The following is a 22,314-nucleotide window of genomic DNA, read 5'->3' as shown; positions in this document are numbered from 1 at the left end:
GATCAGATTATCATACAAAATTTCTCGATGACAGTTCGGTTGTCGATAGTAGTAGAGAATCGAGGCACTGATCGTATAAAATAGCGCTACACTAACCCAGTTAGATATAAATCGCTTCAGTAATTGTGTAGGTATTAGATCAAGTAATTAGGTAGCAACTAACTTGGTTTGATTACCTTCCTAATAAGTAAACATTTGCATGAAACTCAGCTCTGATTGACTGACACACTGTAGATAAGCATATATGCACAAAACAACCTATGTTTAAGGAAATCGCTTCACACTTACAACCTTTTGGTTTTAAATGTCAAGTGCAAGATTCGATTAAAGGTTGTCCAATAAATAACATGTACAAAATAAGCTATAAATTAAATGGGAATTGAGACTTCAATAAAACCTCTAAAAAGTTGATGAAAAATAAAGATTTGTAGAGATCCGTATCTTTATTTTCTTTACGGGTTCTTTTGACTTTATTCGATATACATATATATTATGTCTGTCGGTTTGCGTATGAAATATTTCGAAACGAAATTTTCGTATTATGATTAAAATTTTGTAATAACGCTCTACATAATATATGGACTCTGCCCTAAACTTTCAAACCTCCAGCTTTCCTTATATACTTACCACGCTATACAGTAACTAACTGATTCAAACTAGAGTCATATATCTTTATACCCTAAGAAATGAAGACTAATTTCCCTTCCTACCCTTTCCTATCTACTTCACCCCTATTTGCATGGAATGCAGGTGTAAGTGCAAACGTGCGCGGCTCGATAAATAGGTACGATTGACATAAATCACGAGCAACGCATGCGCAAAGACGACTCTCACTCAATTAACTGCCGCGATTTCAATTAAAACGCCTCACTGGATTTACGACAATTCTAATTTATACACTTTTGTAGGACGGACTTCGAACTACCATTAATTGTTATATACCATTTATTTTCCAATTCACTTTATTAAACTCATACAATTTTTGATATTTCTTTCACAAAAAGTACCTTTAAATTTTACGATTCTTATATTAAACCACCCGTATTGTTTACCCATTGACAACTAGTAATCTGTATAAAAATCATGTATGAGAAATAAGCGGGATCAATTACTGATCATTATGCCTCGGGCGGCAATTACCATAATGTATCTTATATAAAGTGCAGTTTATATACAGAAATAAGTGGCTGTATAGTGTATAACCGCTTATGTACCTAACTGTAACCGAGGCCGGCCGACCAATCATAATCATTAAGTGTTAAAGCAATTAGGTAAGTAGCCGCCACTTATTGGGGCCGAAGAACGTCCCGTTCGATACCGATACTCGAAACGTAGGCCGTGTCTTACAGCAGTTTGCATAAACGATACCACACCACGCCCATCAAATGTCACTTGTACCCCAACTAAATTATATTTTCACATAGTCTTTAATGTGACGGTAATTTACAAAAAAACAGCATCCGATCGCAAGATTACTGTCTCACTTTATGAATATTAAAATTTATTTCCCAACGGGGTTGCTATATAATTTCATCCATGTATCGAAACGAAACTTCTTAATTATATACCACGTTCAATAAAGATGCCAAACTGAGCGTAAATGTGATGTATGAACTAATTACACACATACACCCAAAATAACTCAATTCAAAATAATGCATTAAGATAAAAATAGTAATTGGTCGGCGTTCTCGCTTCCCGCGGATAATGAACTCGGTAATATTTTACACAAACCAAACAGACTAAAACGGGAATAACAACAAATGCCTAGAATGTATTTTGAATTAAACACAAAGACTTATGCGATAGAAATAAAACAAGTTCTCAAACGAATAGCTACCAATAAACGATCCAATAAAAATACCATAACAACACATAATTCAGTCATCAAACTAAATTACGTACAAATAATTTGGCCGGCGAACCACACAATCGGAGCTAGTTACAGCTAGTTTTATGACGAGACGAGGTTGCGTCGTAAACTAATAAAATAAAAGTTGGAAGCGCGAACAAACCAATAGATAATGAACTTTTATTGGTCAGTTTTACGACTCTCCCCGAATGATTGTAAAGTGAATAATTGTAAAGTATGGGTTGCTAGCGGCTACGTACTTACGCACAGCCGCCCCTCGGCAGGTATGAGCCTGCTGCGCTATTGTTTGCTGTTCAAATTACTGTGATTGGCAAGTGCAAAATAGTGGGAACAATGAGTTGAAAGCTACAATGTGAACAATAGCTGTGTTCGGTCTGCACATAAAACAAACGAGGTGTTAGACACGACCAATGAAAAATGATATTTATTGGCTATCGTACCACATTTTAGATAGTACAATAACACTCAGCGTTTTCATGACAAACGACGATAAAAATAACAAAGGGCAACAAATCATAATTTATATAGAACACTTGTGAGTATCGATTACGACAATTATTGTAAAGTGACTATTAAATAGGCCCAGGGCAGATAGGCGGCATGTTTATTGGCCCTTGTGTAGTACTAGCTTTATAGCTATATCCGTAGCAATTAATAACTGTTGTGGTTAGCGAACATTTCGTATGTGTCGTAAATTTTGAATTGGTCCCGTTATTTTATGGGGGTTAACTCGATTAACAGTTAGGGGCTAGGTTTATTGTATGTAAGGGAGATTATCAGTACATACGGACAATTACACATGGACACTATAAAGGCCTGTACGCAGCGTACGCCGAGGTTTGATAGTGTACGACGGCTTAGGACGTTCCGTTGGGAAATGATGTGCAACGTCTTTGTTAATACCTAATGCACCTTCATCTTGTATGTAGACAAGACTATCTTAATATACACTTACGCTCTTCTCTTTACTTAACTACATCCCTAACCTTGGGTTTCTGAGTACATTTAGTGGTAGTTTATCTATTCAATAGTGTCAAAACTCATATAACAAAAACGCTATTGAATAGATAAACTAATTACGTAGTACCTCGGAAACCAGGGGTAAGTAATTCCAAGTTATGTAAAAACACACAGTAAGTTCCATTTATTATTGACTAATATTACTACTCATTAATAATTCCATAGTAAAAAAAGAGGCCTGTTTCTATCGATCTAGTTAACATGAAACATATGTAGGTATTATGATCGGTGCATCATATTTATTTATTCTAGAACATCAATGCCTATTCGGTTCATTAAAAGTTATTTAAACCACTACTCAACAATCTTCAAGTACTCTCAAGAACAATTTTAGTTTCAAAGATCATTGTACTATTATTTAGTGCATGTTCGCTGCACGTGATGCATCTCTATGTATGTATGTATGTTTGTATGTAGATATTGTGATATATGGCCGAGTCACGCTGACCCCGCGATTAATCATTCGTGAATTATGAAGTCAACATGTTCGGACTTGGTTCATTAGATATTGGATTAAGGACATTGATAGTGTACAATGCAAAGGGTATTATTGAGAGGCAATTGTGTGGAGAACTTTCGTAACGGATCTTTAATGAAGTTTAGTTAGTTTTAATTATGTGTTTATTGAACTTTATGTTGTAGGTATTCTTCATATTAATATAATTTATAAAGGTTTTTTTTTATCTATAAACGAATATTATATGTGTATATTTGACCTAAATGAACAAATAATTTGATTCTGAATCAAACAACATGAATGGTCTTGATTATCGTAAAAATATTGGCGTGGGGTTGTTTATAATACCCAAAAGTATCAAGAATCTATTGAAAAAGGTAGCCGTAAACGAATCATACTTTTCATTCATTTACAATTAAGTTTGCATAAGTACAAATTATAGAGTTACCCAGCAGTCAACGTCTTAAAGCTGATATAATGAAGTATATATTATGAGCAAGTCTTTAACAATTCGCTTATCTTCATTACTTTTTAGCTTACTATACCAGACCCCAGACCTACCTACCCGTCAACACGATAGAGAATATTTTCTCCATTAATCGATATATGCAACCAATCAGTCACGTTGTTACCCAATTACATGGACATCTAACAAAAAAAAACTTAAAATTTTGAAGCCTAAATCATCAAAAATTCTATACAAAACCATAATACGTAAGTTTCTAAACCCTATTCGGTTCCCAGGACAGTAAGAGTGCTTTGACTCTAAGACTGTACACAGTTAAAGTAGTCGGGAGGACAGGGCAGGTCGGGTGAGCGATACTATCGTCTCACGATGTTCCTTTACCGGAGCAGGGTTGTGGATTACCCTCTATGGCATCGCTGGATTTGTTTAGAAACAGTTTTCGGTTCAAATACGTGCTATTGTTTGCTTGATATTGAAAGATTTGCGTGACTGATTTGTTTTGGTATTGAAGGATTTAGAAGATGTAGATTTGTTTTACTTAAGTAAATAATAAATTGTACATTTTTTAAAACTTCGTAGTATGAGTTTAAGACCCAAAAATTATGAATCTGACACGTTGAATTAGAAATAAATACAGTCACAGTCATAGTCAATGCAGTTTTATTTATGACACTAAAAAGTATAAGTTATACGTCTTAGTAATTTATTTGGTTTATCATATTAAAGTATTTTATAACACTAGATCTCAAATAAGTGAAATTAGCGAAAATTGCGTCTTTGCCTAAAGACAATTTTTCTAAACATTGGTTAAAAATCGATGACAGTCAATACATGTGGCATCCCTAAACTCATAGCGTATACAATTTATATCATATACCGTCAACGTTAAAGGCAATACAGGGTTGTTAAGGTATTATTATATAGTCTTATTTTTCAATGAATAATTATAAATAACTAGATGCGTAAGATAATGCGCTGTGAATAAAATTATATGGAGGATCCATACTACGCAATTTTCATGTAACTTATTTACCACATAAGATAAATTAATTTCAAGTATATAAAAGAAATATGTGCGTTAGTCGTAGTTATCAAAAACCTACCTAAATATTGTGCATACATACCAACTACCTGAATAATCTGAAAGTTAAGCTTTACTTTCAGATAAGACATTAAAGTCTACTGAAAACGAATTCGGCGAATAAAATAAAACACCATTTTCTTAAACAGGAAAATTTTACTTTAAATTGTATATAGGTATTAGCGCTCAGTCAATTGAGGCATTCGATTTTTTACAAACACAATTCCTAGTATACATACCTACCTAATACATATTATTATACAAGTTTAATCTCACAAAAAATCTAATTTATAACCAATTACGCGTATGTTAATTAAGTCACTCAAATTGACGCTTAGTTCTTTTTTTAACAAAAACTAATTTCATTGGCTACTGTTCTTTTAGTAAGAAAAATAAAAGATAATTTTGTAGTAAAGAAAAGGTATAAAAAATAATAAATTCTCGATAATTCATCTTAATTTAAAACGAGAGAGATCTCATCTTCAGCTGCCTTTATAATGATGTATTCTGTTCGTGTACTTGTAAATAAGGACCTTTACCTTACAGGGTGTTGTTTTAATTATACAATGTTTACTACAGTTTTATTCTTTTATTTATATTTTTAGAGAAGATAGATACAATGTACATATATCTATTAAAAAGATGATACAACAAAACATTGACGAAAAACTGCAAGGAATTGACAGAATAGGTATAACATTTTTATTTAAATTTAGTTTAATTCTCCACTTTTTCTGCGTACCAAGAGGACTTTAAATATGATAACCTCGTACTTGGACAACGTGGTGGACTGAAGACCTAACCTCTCCCTTGTTTGGAATCGAGAACCTTGCCCAATAGTGGGACAGTCATCAGTCATAACATTTACACTAGATTTTTTAAGACCATAAATGTTCACGAAAATCGTTCGTGTAATAAAAACACCTTGTATATTATAATGTTCCCACATAATGTAAGAATGCCGACCTTGGTTTTATTGCAAACAAGTTTTCATATAAAAATGCAATAAGTAATTTTAATAAGAAACCTTCACAGCGTATGATTTTTTTATAAAAAACCAAAATTGTTATGTATTGATTAATTTCGTATGAATTATTCACTATTATTCAGTAACTTCGAAAGGCTCTACGGGTAATTTTTATAATGATGATTTTATGATACCTCTTATATACGGTGTAAAACTTAGTACCTATATTTACACACATAAGAAACTTATATACAACAAGCATATACATGTGTACATACAACATATAACTGTCATATCTACCTAACTGCCAAAACCTGTACCTATATACTTACGTAATGTTTATGACATGTTTCTTATTTCATATCCCTATGAATTCATAGTTGTTTTGATAACTAGTAGCCGATAAGTATCTACCAGTTTTAACATCGGACATAAGGCCTAAGTATTTATCTAAAAAAGTGGGTTAAAAATATCCTACCTGTTTCTATGTACTTTCATATATGGAAAATTAAGAGTAAGAATTTAAATATCAATGTAGTTCAACAGCCAATAAAACATCTCGTCAACTTATTGACTTATTAACCTGATATACAGCCTCGATGAAGCAGTAAAAAATGTACTTACTCTTAAATAAATATGTGGGTATTTAGAAAAAAACCACCGTTAAAGCGGACAAAGACATTGTCCAGTACTGAAATGGTCGAATTATCGAATACGCTCCGTTTTTATCCTTACATCTGCCTTTTATGACGTTTATAATTTATAAAGGTATGTTTTAATTAAGTGAGAAACATCGCCGGACGTTCAATTAGTCTTAATTGAAAATATACACCGCTATCGGACCTGTCAATTGGACTCCTATGTCGCTTAAGGCGAATGTCAAAAGGTGGAAACAACGTGTCTGCTCACGGAATTATACTGAAACACTGTAATTTAAAATGTTTTGCAAAAAACTTTGCACGGCAAAAACTGGATAATAAACGTAAACGCTGTTCCTTGAAAATATGCACACGTTAAATTATCACTTCAATTGTCAAGTGAAGCATTAAAGATCCACCAAATGCTCGAGTAAAATTGAGATGTTCGAAATTCACGACGCGATTCATCGATATCAGGGCAACCAATAATTTTTCGTATCGGCTAAATAATTATCTGTTATCGGCGATTTGGCAGGCCAGGTCGAGGACCGCAAATATGGCCGATATCGCAGCGACAGCAACGAAAAAACGGCCTTTGTTAATATTTCATTTAAAATATTCTCAGATTTCAATGAATTTAACTTTATGGTCGATATCGATACAAATACAAGTTAGTTGCGCTCGTAATGTTCAAATCGTCCAGTTTTTTGCAATTCAATCATCTACACAACTTCAAGTGATTATGTAATACCGACATGCTACTTTAAAAAGTTGTTAGTTTGTAAAGTGCCTTATAATAAATATAATCTTTCACCACAGAAATAAGAGCTGTAAGTGCAAAACTCTACGTGATCTAGTTTTTACTCAATGCGACTACAGAAATAAGTTTTAAATCTTGATTTGACACGTACATATAATGCTATTCAGCATTTTTCAACATGAATAGCACATCCAAATAGGTACAAAGATATTCGTGGGTTTTTCTTTTGCGGACGGTACGCGGTGCGCGCCGAGGAATTCAGTTTTTAGCGACCGTTTGGCTCTTCAGTCGCCATACTCGGCATCGAAGATGAAACGGACTATGGTCAATTTAATTAATAGTATCCACCGCTCGTCGGTAAAGCCGATGAAGTCATTATGCATACTTACGAAATATAAAGACCTCGACGCGCCAACAGAGCCTTAACAATGTTTTTTGACACCTAATTATTGTATACAACCGCAGTCGTAATGTTAGTGTTAATTATTACGGGAAGCGGTTAACAATCGGTCAACATGTAGGATGTCGTTATATTCATTGCTACGACCAGTAAATTATGTATAATTGTTTCAATCGGCCGTACCTACTCTCGGAGCGGGTGTTATTACGACATTCTACATGTCTCGCGTGGAGACAGTCGGGAACATCAAAAGGTGCAACGGACTTAGTAAATTAAAACATTGCAAAACAGCTATACCGTAGAAGTCGCGCTTGGGCGGCTTCAAAAATGGCATCGCGCGTCGACTGGTGACGGCGAGTGAGTTTTTCGCGACCGTCTCCACTCGATAAATAATGGCGGTGACTTTGACAAAAACTCACCTAGTCCTGTTCGGTGGCCGACGGCGCGCGCTCCCCGCCGCATGCGCTCGCTGCGCCCCGCTCTCCTCATCCCCTCTCCCCGCCGAGCCGCCCTCACACCCCCGCACCACCCGCTGTCGCTCCGCGAGCTTTTTCTGCCCATTCCACGGCGCCGGCGCAATCGCGAACCGCTCACTTCCATCATTACAGACGTTACCCTAACTATTTACACCGCTACTGTCTAAATAATAACTACTTATATTTATGGCAATTTGTTTAACTTCACCGACTATTAAAACTGCAGGAACACGATCACGTTTACACTATACTTATGCAAGAGTATTGAAGGATTAGATGGCGCGGAAGGTTATTCTGTTTCACACTGTCCGATATTACGATAGCGGATAATTAATTTAACTTACGACTCTTTATTTACTTAGCTTTAAGGGTACGAGACCGGGTCTCTTTGGTAGGCATATTAAATTTGTACAATGTAATATAGTTCGTGTCGCCGACGCTGCCGAGCTGGGCGCTACGATCGCACATAAAGTAAAACGCACTACGATACACCTACACTATGATACACGGAAGAGATTTCTACAAATTGCACTGGTTTCCAAACGCGAACATCTTCGACGATTACGCGGATTAAAATATAAATGTATATAAAAATCAATAAATCAACAAAAACAAAACCCGAAACACAAAATAATACGACCCGTTTCTAGTCTAGCATTCAACAGTTTATTGTTCCATTCAATCGATTAGAAAACATTGTGTCTAGTTAATAATTAATTTAAAAATAATCACAACAACCGAACAACACTTAAATAACGAGAAAATAATTACAAACAATTTACAAAAAAAAAACACAAAGCTATGGAGTGTTCGGCGGACTGCGATTGTATCACTGGGCAAGGCGGTGCGCGCGCGGCGCCTAGTGCTCAGGATGGCCCTGCGCAGCGGCCGCGGCCGCCGCCGCTGCCGCTGCCGCCTTCTGTGCCTGCGCTTGTTTCTCCTGTTCGTTCAATTCCTTTATAGCCTGGATCTCCTTCTTTAATTTCATCCTTCGATTCTGGAACCATATTTTGATTTGTCGCTCCGTCAAACAGAGCGCATGCGCCATTTCTATGCGTCTCCTCCGTGTGAGGTAGTGATTCGTGTGGAACTCTTTCTCTAACTCTAGCGTTTGATATCTAGTATACGTTTGTCTTCCTCGTCTTCTCAGGCCGTTTGCTCCTGTAACAAAATAAAAGAAAACGTTAATATATTTAAATCTAAGGTACTAACTGTTAGGAGTTGATAAGTCTGAGCTTTAAACCGGCTCAGCTTTCAGTGAAGCGTTTGAATGTTGAATGGGATTGGTTGTCTCACGCAGCTTAGTTCAAATGACGTTACAATTGGCGGTGACGACAGCTTCATTTCGTTTAAACGTCGATATTGATATATGCGCGGGAGATGCCTTTGAACGGACCCGCCCGAGATTAAGACTGGTTGCAAACTTGATTAAGAAACATAAACACGTGTGGGCGACGATACAAAATTGTTGTGTATTAAGTTTCAAACGCAATATAAATGCAGATGCAGGTAACAAATTATGGTAGAATCGTGAGTTAATTGATAAAATTATGTTTTTCTGTTTACATTCGCTATTGGAAGAGTAATAAAGAGAATATAATTAATCAATATAGAGCCGTCGTCGCGGTGAAACGGAATGTTTTACAATTGCGTACCAAGAACTCGATTCGCGACCAGCATAACTGAATATGGGGCCAATAGCCGTGAGTCGCGAAAATTCGCCCGATTTCAGGGCTGCTCTACATTACGAAAGTGAAATACTCTTCATAAATAATCATTATTCTTTGAACTCGAATAGTCTTACATATTCTATTTTTCATAAATGGTCGTTTGTAATCATTTACACTGAATCGTAGTGTTACTGTTTGAATTATTAATCAGTTCTACACAAAGTACTGTGAAGACTTCCAACGAAAGATAATTAACACACTGTCGTTATGTTTTTTGCACCATATTTCGGTTCACATGCATCGAGAAAAAAGTCCCTGTATGATGTATTATGACGAGAATAATCGTCATATTTACGATTGTTCTTGTTCGTTTGTGAATCAATCGACACCTCTTCTCTACTTTTCACGTCATCGTAAATCTCTAGAACATAGCAAACTTTAAGTACAAGAGCAACCGAGCTCTCGGCCAGGAAGTTATCATGAGAGGCGATTTATTATGAATATAATAATATTAATAAAACGGCAACCCTGTGCCTGGTCCGTGGTTATTCGAAAGCTTTCATTGCATGCCTTGGTTGCGTGCTCCTCAACATAATGTATAGGTTCCGAACGCACGCTGAGATGCCTTATTTCTTTCTTTTTGTGTCGAACTTTCTCAGTAGGTACATTATATATCAGATTAAGACCAATCAGAATGTATCTGAATTTAATTTGGTTGAATCGAAGGTAATACATGCGCAAAGTTGATGTTATCATTTTGAAATATGAATGCGGCAACTGATCTGTGACGAGTGAAAAGAACTTATATTTTTCTTTTTTGTCTTGTGAATTGAATGTAAATTTCGTACATGAGAAATCTGGTTTTCTCTGACATTTCAACGGACGGCAACTTGGAATTCCAACATAAACCTTCAGATATGATTGATGGATGCGGTAGTTGTGTGTACTTAAAAACACATGGGGTGAATGTTCAAAGGTTCCGCCAGCCAGCTCGTATATAACTTTAATTAAATACGTGTCATAATTACAGTACATGAGCGATAAAACACTCAAACAAACACATTGCCTTGCTTTAGTGGTATGAAAATAAAAGCATGAGTATTCAGGGGCGTTCTTCTCACAGCATAAAAGGGTATACGAACCAATTTAATGGCTTAATTATCTCTCAAGTAGTGAGATCAGAGGCTGCTTATCTATCGACTTAAGTTGTATGGAGTATGGTTTAATCGAAATCGTGAGAAAGCAAGTAAAACACGCCTATTGTTGATAAAAGTTTAGTCGATGCTGTGTAGTTCAATGTTTCGTTAGTGTTAACATGTGTAGGTACGCTATTTGTTTCGATTGTATTATAGGATGCTTATAGAAGCTGTAAGCGCAAAACATTGCATATGATCGATTAGATATTCTAAGTAGCGATAAGTTTTTTTAGGACTATCTGTAAGTTCTACAGTACTTACTGCATGCATTTACATGCTTGCTTTTAGTCACTCATGACGAATGGATTCAAGAGAAAATGTACCTACATAGGATGGAAAAAAGTTAATTTGAGGTGTTTTAAATCGAGTTGAATAGGAATAACTCAGTAAATGAAAGTCATCATTCAAACTATAAAACAAATTCATGAATGAGAAACAAGAGGTAAATAAATAATCCAAATCTGATTTATAGCATGCAACCGGCCAGTCTTTCAAACTCCCCCTCCGTCTTCTATACAAACTAAAGTGCAACCTTTTTAATAATTAACAAAAATTCTTGCGGCTACAGTATGTAGTGGTTAATTGAGTGACGCTAATTGCCTAAGCCGTAAAAGCCTTCCGAGGGCAACCCGTAAATTACGGGACCACTCTTCTTTATGTACGAGTTATTTACGGGATTAACTCCAAATCGTTGTTTATGTGCCTCAATTGTAATCAATTTTAGAGGGAACACCTAAATATTTGGGGGCCGTTTTAAAAGTACACAACAAATTGCTTTGATGTGATCAGGCAATAGTGAAATAAGGAAAGCAATACCTACTCTACATATAAAGAGCATTTAAATCGTGTTTGATATTATGTATATAGGTCCATATTTAAGTGAACACAAAATTGGCAAATGTAAGGCTGGACGTGTCATCCGAAAATATAATTTACTTATTAAAAATCCCGTTCTCAAAATAACGCAAAATTTTTAAACAGTAAAAGCCCTTTCTCTTTTAAATACTTCCATTGAACACTACAATTGTATTTAACAATTCGTTACGTTACACCATTACGGTACTAAAAACACATATTCGTGCACTTAAGCGAATCAAAGGGAAGAGAAGTACACATAATTATAACGTTCCAGTAGTAATTCTTACCGTATTTACTGCTTTGATTAAAGCCAAAAATCAGCTTTCGAATGACGAATGAACACGGTGCCGATAAGCAAATGCATTAAGACTCATTACCAAAGAAACAGAGCAGGTTCGCATATTAATTGGGTGCTTTCTCTTCAATATGTAGGTGCAAAGGAAGGGTACTCAATTTCGGAGTCACGAGTTTGAAAGCAAATGATAAGTAGAAATAAATACGTAGGATTATGAGCAAGATAACGATTGTGAATTTTAGTGCGTGAGAACTATGTCGGTAATGAGATTATGTTTAACTAAGTGACTTTATTAATTTTAGTTTTATCGATTTTGATTTAAATTACGGTTTCCGATATAAAGATTGTAAAGTCTGTTATTAAAGTGTTTACTCATTATGTACAAGAAGTAGGTATGCTTTAATTTCCTACACGTGTACTGCACTTCTTATTTACTTTGTTTAGCTAACAATAAGACAAATGACTTGCTGTAGTTACGTAAATACTGAGGAATTTTCCTACACGGCCATAAATATTCAATGAAAATAAACAAACTAAATCCTACGGAAGTCAATGTTGTTTTTCAGAAAACCCAACGGTGAACCAAGAGTGTCACCGACGCCGCACGTGTTCCAACTAATTAGGGCTACCATCATTTCAGTGTCAATTTTCGACTTGTAAATTGTCCTCAAAATCCAGAGTGCGCCGTAAAAGCAATAAACATGACACAAATGGCTTCATTAACGCAAGAGGCGGGGTTTGTGGCCTAGCAAAAAATAAGAGTAGTGACACACAAGCCTTAATAGGTATATAATGACACCACGCTTCCGTTATGCACAAATCTGAAAAATATCATCTGCGTAGCATTACGTGCGGAACGTAGGGCGGGACAGCGGACCCCAAAGGTTACGGGCTCATGCTTTCGAGGTAAATAAAAAATGGACCTACCAAACTTTTACTCATTATATGGCACATCAAAGTACCGTTGTCGGTAACTGCCAATTAAAGTTTGGTTACCATAAAAACCAGTGATGAAATTTGAGGTTTGACGCAAATAACCCACTTCGAACGCACTGAATAAATGTACAAACGACAATAATAAAGCTATAACTGTGTGATCTCAATCCGATCTTGATTGCATTCGAGAGTGGCCCGGGGCGGTCGCTTCAAAAACAGGTTGAGCGAATTTGTGTTTCGGAAAGGCGAAGCGCATTAAAATCGCAACATTTTTCGTTGAAAAACAACCAGAGAAAATTACAATATAATCTGACTCCCAAAAAATTTAAGTTCAAAAGCAAAAAGACAATGAACGCTTCCAAGGAAATCGACTCGTAACCGTTCCCAAGATTCTCTTGGTACAAGTGTCGAGCACAACCCGTTCTGCAACACGTGTCGCAAACAAAAGAAACTTGTCCAAGTTCCCCCTCCCCCCATCGGGCGACAAAAGGATTGCGCAAGTTATATTAGTCGTAAAGAATTTCGGACTAAGATCTATAAGGTTGTAAACCGCTCGTAATTCACAATGGTCCCGCAATTGCGGAGGACATTCGCAACAACTGTTGTTTGCTTCAATGTTTTAATTGTTCCTAATTCGTAAAACTTTTCAGCGTGATTTACAACTGTTGTTTTAGCAGATCGGTCGCTTTTGAGTTTTTTTTCCGATACCGGTGAACATGTGGCACGCGGTTGACAACGCGGGAAGCGGTTATTTACTCTTGTGGGATCGTAAACGGTTTTTAATTACAAAAACAATAGCTTTTTACTTTTTTCGAATACGCTATGGGGGTGTTTTCAAGTTTGGTGTAGTATGTGTGAGAGCCGACAGTGATCAAGAGAACGGGACAGACATTATTGTGTTAGCATATTTCAATGGAAGGGTGACATTAAAACGGATCACGTCGACGAGTATAGCCCACGCGGACAATTTTCTTCGATAAAATTATGTAAAGTAGATATTTGCGCGCCGAGTCTAATGAGTCAAATTAAGATAACATGGTCTGTTCTACTACGCATAACATGTTTTACAAGTCAATAAATGTGTCTAGGACTTGTCGAGACGAGGTCGGGTTTACCTACGATATTCTGTCCCTATCATACCTATGTACCACCAGGTATATAATTTGACTTATAGGCTTGGTTGGTCGCATAATTAACCCATGAATTTAATAACACGTTATACCATGTTCTAATTATACTCTTCTAAGCATCAAATTGCTTACTTCCAAAAGCTCAGATTACTCGATGAATTATTTAAATACTGCTGTGCTACCTGCCTTTCAATCTACACTTAAAACGCCTTAAAGAAAATTACTTAATAATTTCTAAATATGCATCCCTGAATAAAGTTTCCAAATATATTTTACGGTCACGGTGTACACATATTTTTGAACTACATGACGCCATAATTGAATGGATACCCCAAAAACGTGTTCAATACAGTATTTTAATACATTATCATCTCATTAAAGACGATTGGGACGATTTTAAATAATCGGCGCGGCTTATTTTCGTGAATTTCCTTATTACATATTCCTGAGCCAACGGGCTCGTCGAGACATAATCACTCAAATTGGTAACTTGAATCGCAAATTACAAAATTGGTACGAAAAATGTGGCGTGGTGGGGCGGTAGATGAAATGTTTAACTGTACATACATGTAGCGCATTTGTGTATGTAGCTACAGGTAAAAGGACGCACCCAGCCTCCTCTTGGGTGGTCTCGGAATCAACTGACCGATTACCAAGTATATAAACGGCTACAACACATTGGCTGCCGCTTCTTTATATCTATACGTCGTGAATTATTGTTTAAAATAAAAGCTCACATGAATTACTGTATCAATAGCCGGTGTAATTAAAGCACTGCTGTAGGGTCCGCATGCCAATTCGATACGGAATGGTTATTTTGTTACGAGTAAATTTTATAGCGATGATTTGCGATTTTGTATTATTAAGTTAGTTGCGAATAGAACAATAAATATGTGGTAGTTGTTTTATGCGGACAAGTTTAGAGGTCGGCTAAAATATGGTATTTTTGCTTGAACTATGTTACGCACTGCGATCAAAGGAAATTCAGTTTTATATAAATCCGATATATATTTTATATTTATATATTTATAGTTTTATCTGTTATTGATACTAAAACGTGCCCATGTGGTACCATCAATAGTTTAACCAACTTATTGGTTCCTAAGAAAAAGTTAATTCACACTGTTTCTTTACAATGATTTGCAAAACAAGCGACTGCAATTTCCCAGGTATATAAATCTGAAATCGCTATGTAACCTTCAACAATATAAACAATTATTCAGATCGCTGCTTCTCATTGCATATTCTTAAGCTGGCCGTCTGATATATCCTGGCATAATATTCTAAACGTCCCGTTACAACAGCGATCCTAACGATGCCAACATCCAGCGTAATTTTAATGTACTTTCCGAGACGCGGCATCTGCGGCACTGACTTCCAATCAGCCCACTAGATGTGTATCGACTTGAGAGCTTGCTTGTTATCTCAAAAACACAATATGAATAATACATTAGTGGCCGGTGTAAGTGTACTCGAGCACTCTTAAATTGGCAAAGCTTAATTGACTCAAAGGTTGAAAATGAAACGAAGGGTGCTCTGGCCTTTAGCGCGATGCCATACGGCAAGTTTTTATGTAATCGGTACTCCAACCGCGTAACGGAATCAATTTAAATCGGTTATGTGAGATTGCGTATAAGGGTAGGTAAGGTCAGCGAAAACAATTCATTAAAAATTAATTTGTTTTCAACTACGACCAAACAGTAGACAGAGTCAGCAGACAGAGACAACAGAGTAGTACGCACTAGAAGATCTTTGTTCTAACCGAAGTAAATATTAAACATTTATGTACTAGAATTATGTACTATGTTTTCAGCCCATGTTCTGATACCTGTATATTTATACTTGATTTACATACTAATGTAGTACATACATAATTTTAATCTGCCCTTATGTTCGCTTTAACTGCATCTTGCACAAGACGATGTATTGCTCTGCATACGAAACTAATTTAAGTCCGCATAAATAAAGTCGTTATTTCTTCAGGTGGTGAGCAAGACATCTAGATATTTTTTACAAAGACATCATAAAATAAAATTACAAGAAAAAATATATCATACTGTAAGTTGATGATTCAACGTGTTCTGCGATTGCATCTCACTTCACTTCACCTATATTTAATTAAAGGCTAATATCGTTTAGTCCTCAATGTACTGAGTTAGTTGGTTGCATACAACGGCTGTGCGGAAAGAGGCGGGGCGAAACTGTACGCCTTAATTAGTTAGTTTGTTCGTACATGTTACTGTCTTGTGTTATGTGGATACGCCACTAAATATTAAGATAATTTGTCTTTTTCTCTATATTTCTGATATAGATTACTTGCTTGAGAATATTTGAATACGCCGACGACGCGTTGAAGGATGTTACTTAATTGAATCCAAACAATAAAAGGTGATAAATAATTAACCTATATACTAACAAAATGTGTGTTCGTTTCTCATTAAAACATGTAAGGTTAAAGAATAAATAGTCTAGAATGTGATTAAAATAGCTCTAGAATCAAGAAAGGAGTATCGTGAGAACAACTGTGTAAACATTTTTGCTGTACGTACATTCATCAAATATTTACATAAGTATTAGGTTTTTGCCAACTATAAGCTCCATTTACAATACTAGATTTACAAGTAGCCCTCGGCGCTTCCATACAAGATACGGGATGCGCAACTCGTAACCGCGAGGAAACAAAACATTATTATCATTAAACGAAGAAATGGTTCAAATGTTTATGTAAATGAACTACTTTACATAAAATCATGTTAACATATTCAGGCCTGCATCGGTTTATTATAATATGTATAGAGTTTAATAAAAGGTGCAGTGAGGACGCCGTTTACCCACCCACATATTTTATATCGAAGATAGTTATTAAAGTAATTGCTCTGTACCTATATGGCACTCAAAACATGATGCTGTCGAGACGTTTACAGAGAAAATTACCATTTCGCGAACCAAAATGGCGGCGACAAGCCGATTTTTCTCCGTGACCCTAGATGATAATTTCGAAATGCCCCTGTGAACGTAAATTACCAATGATGGTGTACGAGATCGACATCACGATACTGTCGAAATCAAGGAACCAGTTCATGATCGAGCCTTGTACCTAATTATATACCTACTGCCCTTTAATTTTATTCTCAGAAGATACATAACGGATACGTTATGAATTCAAAAGTCCGGAACCTGCTTAAAGTGTAGTCAGTAAAAACGTTATATACTCACTGTGCTTCTTTTAAATTGCAGTTTAAAAATATAAAATCCGTAGTTAAAAACTACCCCTTGATACTATTTGAACCCTTTCCATATCACTATTCGATATATCGTTTCGATATTAGGCAATAGATCAGGGTTGAACGCAATAAAAATTGGACGTCCCGAGAGGATTAGGCCAAACCCTGACATATGTGACACGTGAAAGCCTCAGACTATTTCTTTTCTAAGGGGAGGTCGGCCAGTGTTATTTAAAAATCAATTTTAGAGAGCACTTAAAACACTGATACGCTTCAAAGACATTTATGTGACGTTCTGAATGGGCGGCCGACGCGACGCACGTTCATATGATGAATACATCAGCTGTTACTCAAAATAAATGACTCAATAAATCAATAATAGACTGTTATTAAATACGAGGTCATGCAGCGTGTAATTTTAACAATACTTGACATCAATAATGTCGATATCTATATTATGATTTAACAAGGGGCTTGCAGAAAGCCACTCGTACAAGGCAAAACTACGTGAAACCATTCACGCAAATAATTTTAACACAAAGCGGGCCTGAAACCAACGCTAACAAGATGCAGCTGTTGCGATCTCTCAAGCGGAGACCATTTTGAAAAACTCGTTAGAGTTTTCGAAAATAGAATATAAAATGTGTCACTCCTTCCCCGATAAATCAGTCGTGATGAATGTATCCAAGTTAGGAGCGGTGCGCGCCGCGTGACGGGGCAGTCCCTCATTGGGTGGCGTGGTCGCCATATTGCTCCGAGCTTGTACCTGTCAAACTTTGATATATTGCCGCTGGCTTTCTCTAGTGTGCGCCTTGTCTTATGATCACGGATTAAATTAAGAATACATTGCGCTGAAGAATTGCGAGCTGCTATTATTTCCAGCCATTTCTCAGGCTATACTTTATTGCTTCGTAAAAAACGTAGAAAAAAGGCTAATCTTTTGATTTCACGGGATGTTTTGAGAAATTGACGTATTGTTCCCCGGGTGTAAAATTATAGCGAACACCGACTACTGAGATAATGCATTTGATTTATATTGTGACATTTTAAGCCAAAACATTCGTGTTTTTGTTGTAAACGTAATTTATTAGTGTAATAAAAATGACAGATATTAATTTTACAGTATCAAGAGTGTTTTGGTTTACACGGAAAACTGTATAGGAATTTACGCAGAAGTACCTAATCTCAGACACGTTAGATTAATGCAAATAAAGTTAATAACAAAAATTAAGATGGCATTCCGGCAATGAAACTCTACATTTTAATACTAAACTTACTCATTCATTGCAATAAGAAATTTTCGAAAAAAAAAGTGTCGCGTTTGGCGGTTTGCCGCAAAACTTTATAGATGTACTAACTTCGACGGTAGACCACAAGAAACGCACGAATACTTATCATTAGATTAGCAAAGAGTTATACACAGTATTTCATTGGAGAACATACCCTAAGTTTGAGACTTTAAGGTTTATAAGAGCTCTGAAGTATGGGGTACTAAAGTGTCTGATGAAGTGAACCGACGATTTGCCATTAAGCGTGCATAAAAGCGAATCAAACGGATAGCAATCTAGTAGATATCATGTTATTATGGCGATAGTTCGTGTAGAGACAGAATATCAAGGGGAAGACAGCGTAAGATTGAAATACGGGCCGTGGGGGTCACTAGATGGCGGTGTCTACTTGCGCAGAAAATTGTTACGATACATTAGATAAGAAAATTGTATTTATTGATTCTGATGTCTTTTAGTTTTATTAATAATATTTCAGTATTATTATTTTCTTTTATATTTTTTTTTTGTATTATTATATTAAATAAGAATTAAAACAATTAAATAATGCAAGTCGTTTTCGTAAAGTTTTATGGACTTTCGACTTTGAAATTACACTGTTATTTACTAACTAATCTTTTAAATCACGCTTTTTTACGAATCCAATATAAAATCAAATTAAAGTCGAGCGTTAAATTTATTTGCGAACTGTACCACTTCAATGAGTAATAAACTACTATTCGAAATAAAATCGTGAAGTTGCTCTGAGGGTTTATTAAATTGATAGGTCCGTGCTTTTGCCATTACTTGGCACTGTCATATTATTATACCTACAAATAAAGTGATTGGTTTAAACCGATGTCAGTAACCGCATCTAGTAATCAACGTAATTTTACACGATTCAATTCTGTCATTATATTTTTTGCTACGATTGTGTAGCTTTGCGTTCATAAATGCCGTGAAATTGAAATTTTTGTTCCCCTTTCGATGTTTGAGCAAGTAAAAGGGGTTCAGAAATGAATATAAAATTGTGTTGTCTCAGTTGTTCCTTAAGGGCACTATAGTTTGTAAAAATGTATTTTGATATTCTTGTCATTAACTTTGATTTTTATTATAACCTTTCTATGATTTAATAGTTTCTCTATTGCAACAACTATTTCATAAAGATTCTCATTCATTAAGTAAACCAAAAGTAATTGGTATGCCTCCTCAATCTCAACAACAGTAAGTCAGGTGTAAGTTAATGCTTTAATCCAAACTCTAACTTCGTTCAATCATCCGCAACGTAAATACGACTTGGAAACAACAACACGAAATAACGAATAACAAACAAACAAACATAAATTTATTCAAAATATACGTATCTTATTCGGAATTCACATTTGAAATTCTCAAACTTTAAATCCGTTGGTTCGCTGAAATCCTGTTGCGAAATTTTCGAAAGGCTGAAAGACGGGAAAGTCACCTGAGTAAAGAGTTGGTATTCAAGAGCTTCGGTAACCCAAGTTGGGCGGTACCGTGTAACTTAAGTTAGACTTAAGTAAAGAAACCACAACACCGGCTTGTCTGAAGACCGACTTAAATCTCAGACGATCTTAGGACTTGGATACAATATATGAAAACGCTGCAAACTTTTGGTACTGTTTTGCGGTTCTAAATAACTTTATGAGTCTAAAAATTAAGTACTTGGAGGAAATGTTGAAATGTTTTACAAACGTTAACGTTAAACGCATATTTTTGAATGAGAAGATATTTTTAAATCTGAATGATTTATAGATGATATTAAATCATTCGTGATATAGTTAGTATTAACATTTTTGTTTAGTAACAGCTAAAAATTGTAGGCATTCAGTAACAAAATAGTCATATAAGCTACATACGACTGAACTTTAGTTCCACTTCAGTGTGTATTGTACTTAAATGCAAATTCAGCTCAGTAAGGATGCACTGAGATTTTACCGCCATTGCAAATAAATATACCAGATTTGCAGTCTACCGTTTTATGTCGAGACGTTACTGTTTCATTCACAACTTCGTTCTAAGGAAACAAAGAGTACCTTCTATATTTATTCACCCAACTGCACTTAATAGACTAACTTGGACACCAAGGGATGAATAACACAGAATTATTCAAGCATTCCGTCTCGGCGATACAACACTACATCACAAACTTCAACAACATTTGAAACATTTCAAATATTTCGTATGTATTGTCCCTTTCACATTACATTCATGGACCAAAGCAGTCAGTAAATAATACAAGGAGACGTTGTTTAGTCAGCGCGTCACGATACAACACCAATAAAATGTTCCCTCCCGAAACCTGTGTCAATAAAGATAAAGGAAAAACTAATATCAAAACAAGAATAGGTACGTGATAAGAAAACATTTATTCCCTATGTTTAATGCATGATTTGTCATAATTCCCCGGCCTCCCCCGCCCCGGTCCGTTGTTTTGTAGCTCGCGAGGAAATGGGCGTTTATGATTTATCTCTTGTCTTATTTATCTCGGACCAAGGGAAAAATTGTTTGAGGGGAAACCATTCGAAGTATTGCCAGGTTTATTAACAAATACACCACCGAGATTGCGGTACCGTAATTACAATTTATATCTGCAGTGCTCTCATTCTGTTACTAGTTGAACCATGTGGGAATCGATGAATTACGGATTTTTCATTTCCGCAGAAAATATATTTGTGTCCGATAAACAAAAACTAATTCTATACGCTACATTTCAATACGCTATAATGAATGAGCGCAATATTTAAATTTTAGTACCACACACTAATTCTGTTATAACGTAATACTATAATATTTTATAATTACTACAATATGCAGGTGGTATTGCACGTTGCATTTTAATTCATCCCCGTACAGCGGCAATAAAGCCGCGAATCAAAAGTTGCTCGTAAATCACAATATGGCGGGCGCTGCCCCGTGTTTGCTCTCGCCCACATAATCCGTTCATACGGCGGTAAATCCATCCAACAGTGTCGCGTACAATACTAAATCATCATAAGAGAATCCCGCTCCATACGTGTGTACTACACAAACTACACACGTTGCTGATTCGGTTTGGCAACATCGCTTACACTCAAATTTACTGTACACAACCATGAACGCGCAATTTATGCTGACATCCCTCACAAAACAAAGGCGTAAAACTATTTTATTTTATAAAAAAGGTTTTCCAAACTAATATCATAGTACTATTCGGATTCATTATCCAATCGTCGAATATCGAGCTGAAAACTCGTCGATTTATTCCATTCTTTTTTATTCGATTTACGCGCGGCGCGCCAGTTACTGAAAAAGTTTGCATCGTAATGCAATCGGGGGGCATTAGTTTTGCCGTTTATCAGCACGTTCTCGCTGCACCAAAGCTTTGAGGGATTAATCTAGCTGCGTTGTGCTGAATAAAACGGTTACTTTCCATCCGTGAAAAACTACCATGCTGTTGTTACTTTGTTCGTATATAAAGCCATGTCAACATGTTTTCGTACTGAATTTAGATAAGCACTAAAATCCTAATCCATAATGCATTATTAGGCTGCTACTTTGTTTGGCAAAAGTCCAAGTTTAGTGAAGTTGCACATGCACGC

At 35.9% G+C, this 22,314-nt stretch overlaps 1 protein-coding gene across 1 annotated transcript in view; it reads right to left on the bottom strand.

The window, feature by feature from the left end:
- Positions 1-22,314, bottom strand: part of LOC142976605 (homeotic protein ultrabithorax) — a 173,797-nt gene that overhangs the window by 23,330 nt on the left and 128,153 nt on the right. Inside the window, exon 2 of the mRNA XM_076120050.1 lies at positions 8,082-9,299. Coding sequence (XP_075976165.1) covers positions 8,998-9,299 — 302 coding nt within the window. The 3' untranslated portion in view covers positions 8,082-8,997. The remainder of the gene's footprint in view (positions 1-8,081; positions 9,300-22,314) is intronic.

The sequence above is a fragment of the Anticarsia gemmatalis genome, chromosome 11 (genome assembly GCF_050436995.1).
Source record: "Anticarsia gemmatalis isolate Benzon Research Colony breed Stoneville strain chromosome 11, ilAntGemm2 primary, whole genome shotgun sequence".
Lineage (NCBI taxonomy): Eukaryota > Metazoa > Arthropoda > Insecta > Lepidoptera > Erebidae > Anticarsia > Anticarsia gemmatalis.
This window is presented reverse-complemented; position numbering and strand designations above follow the sequence as displayed.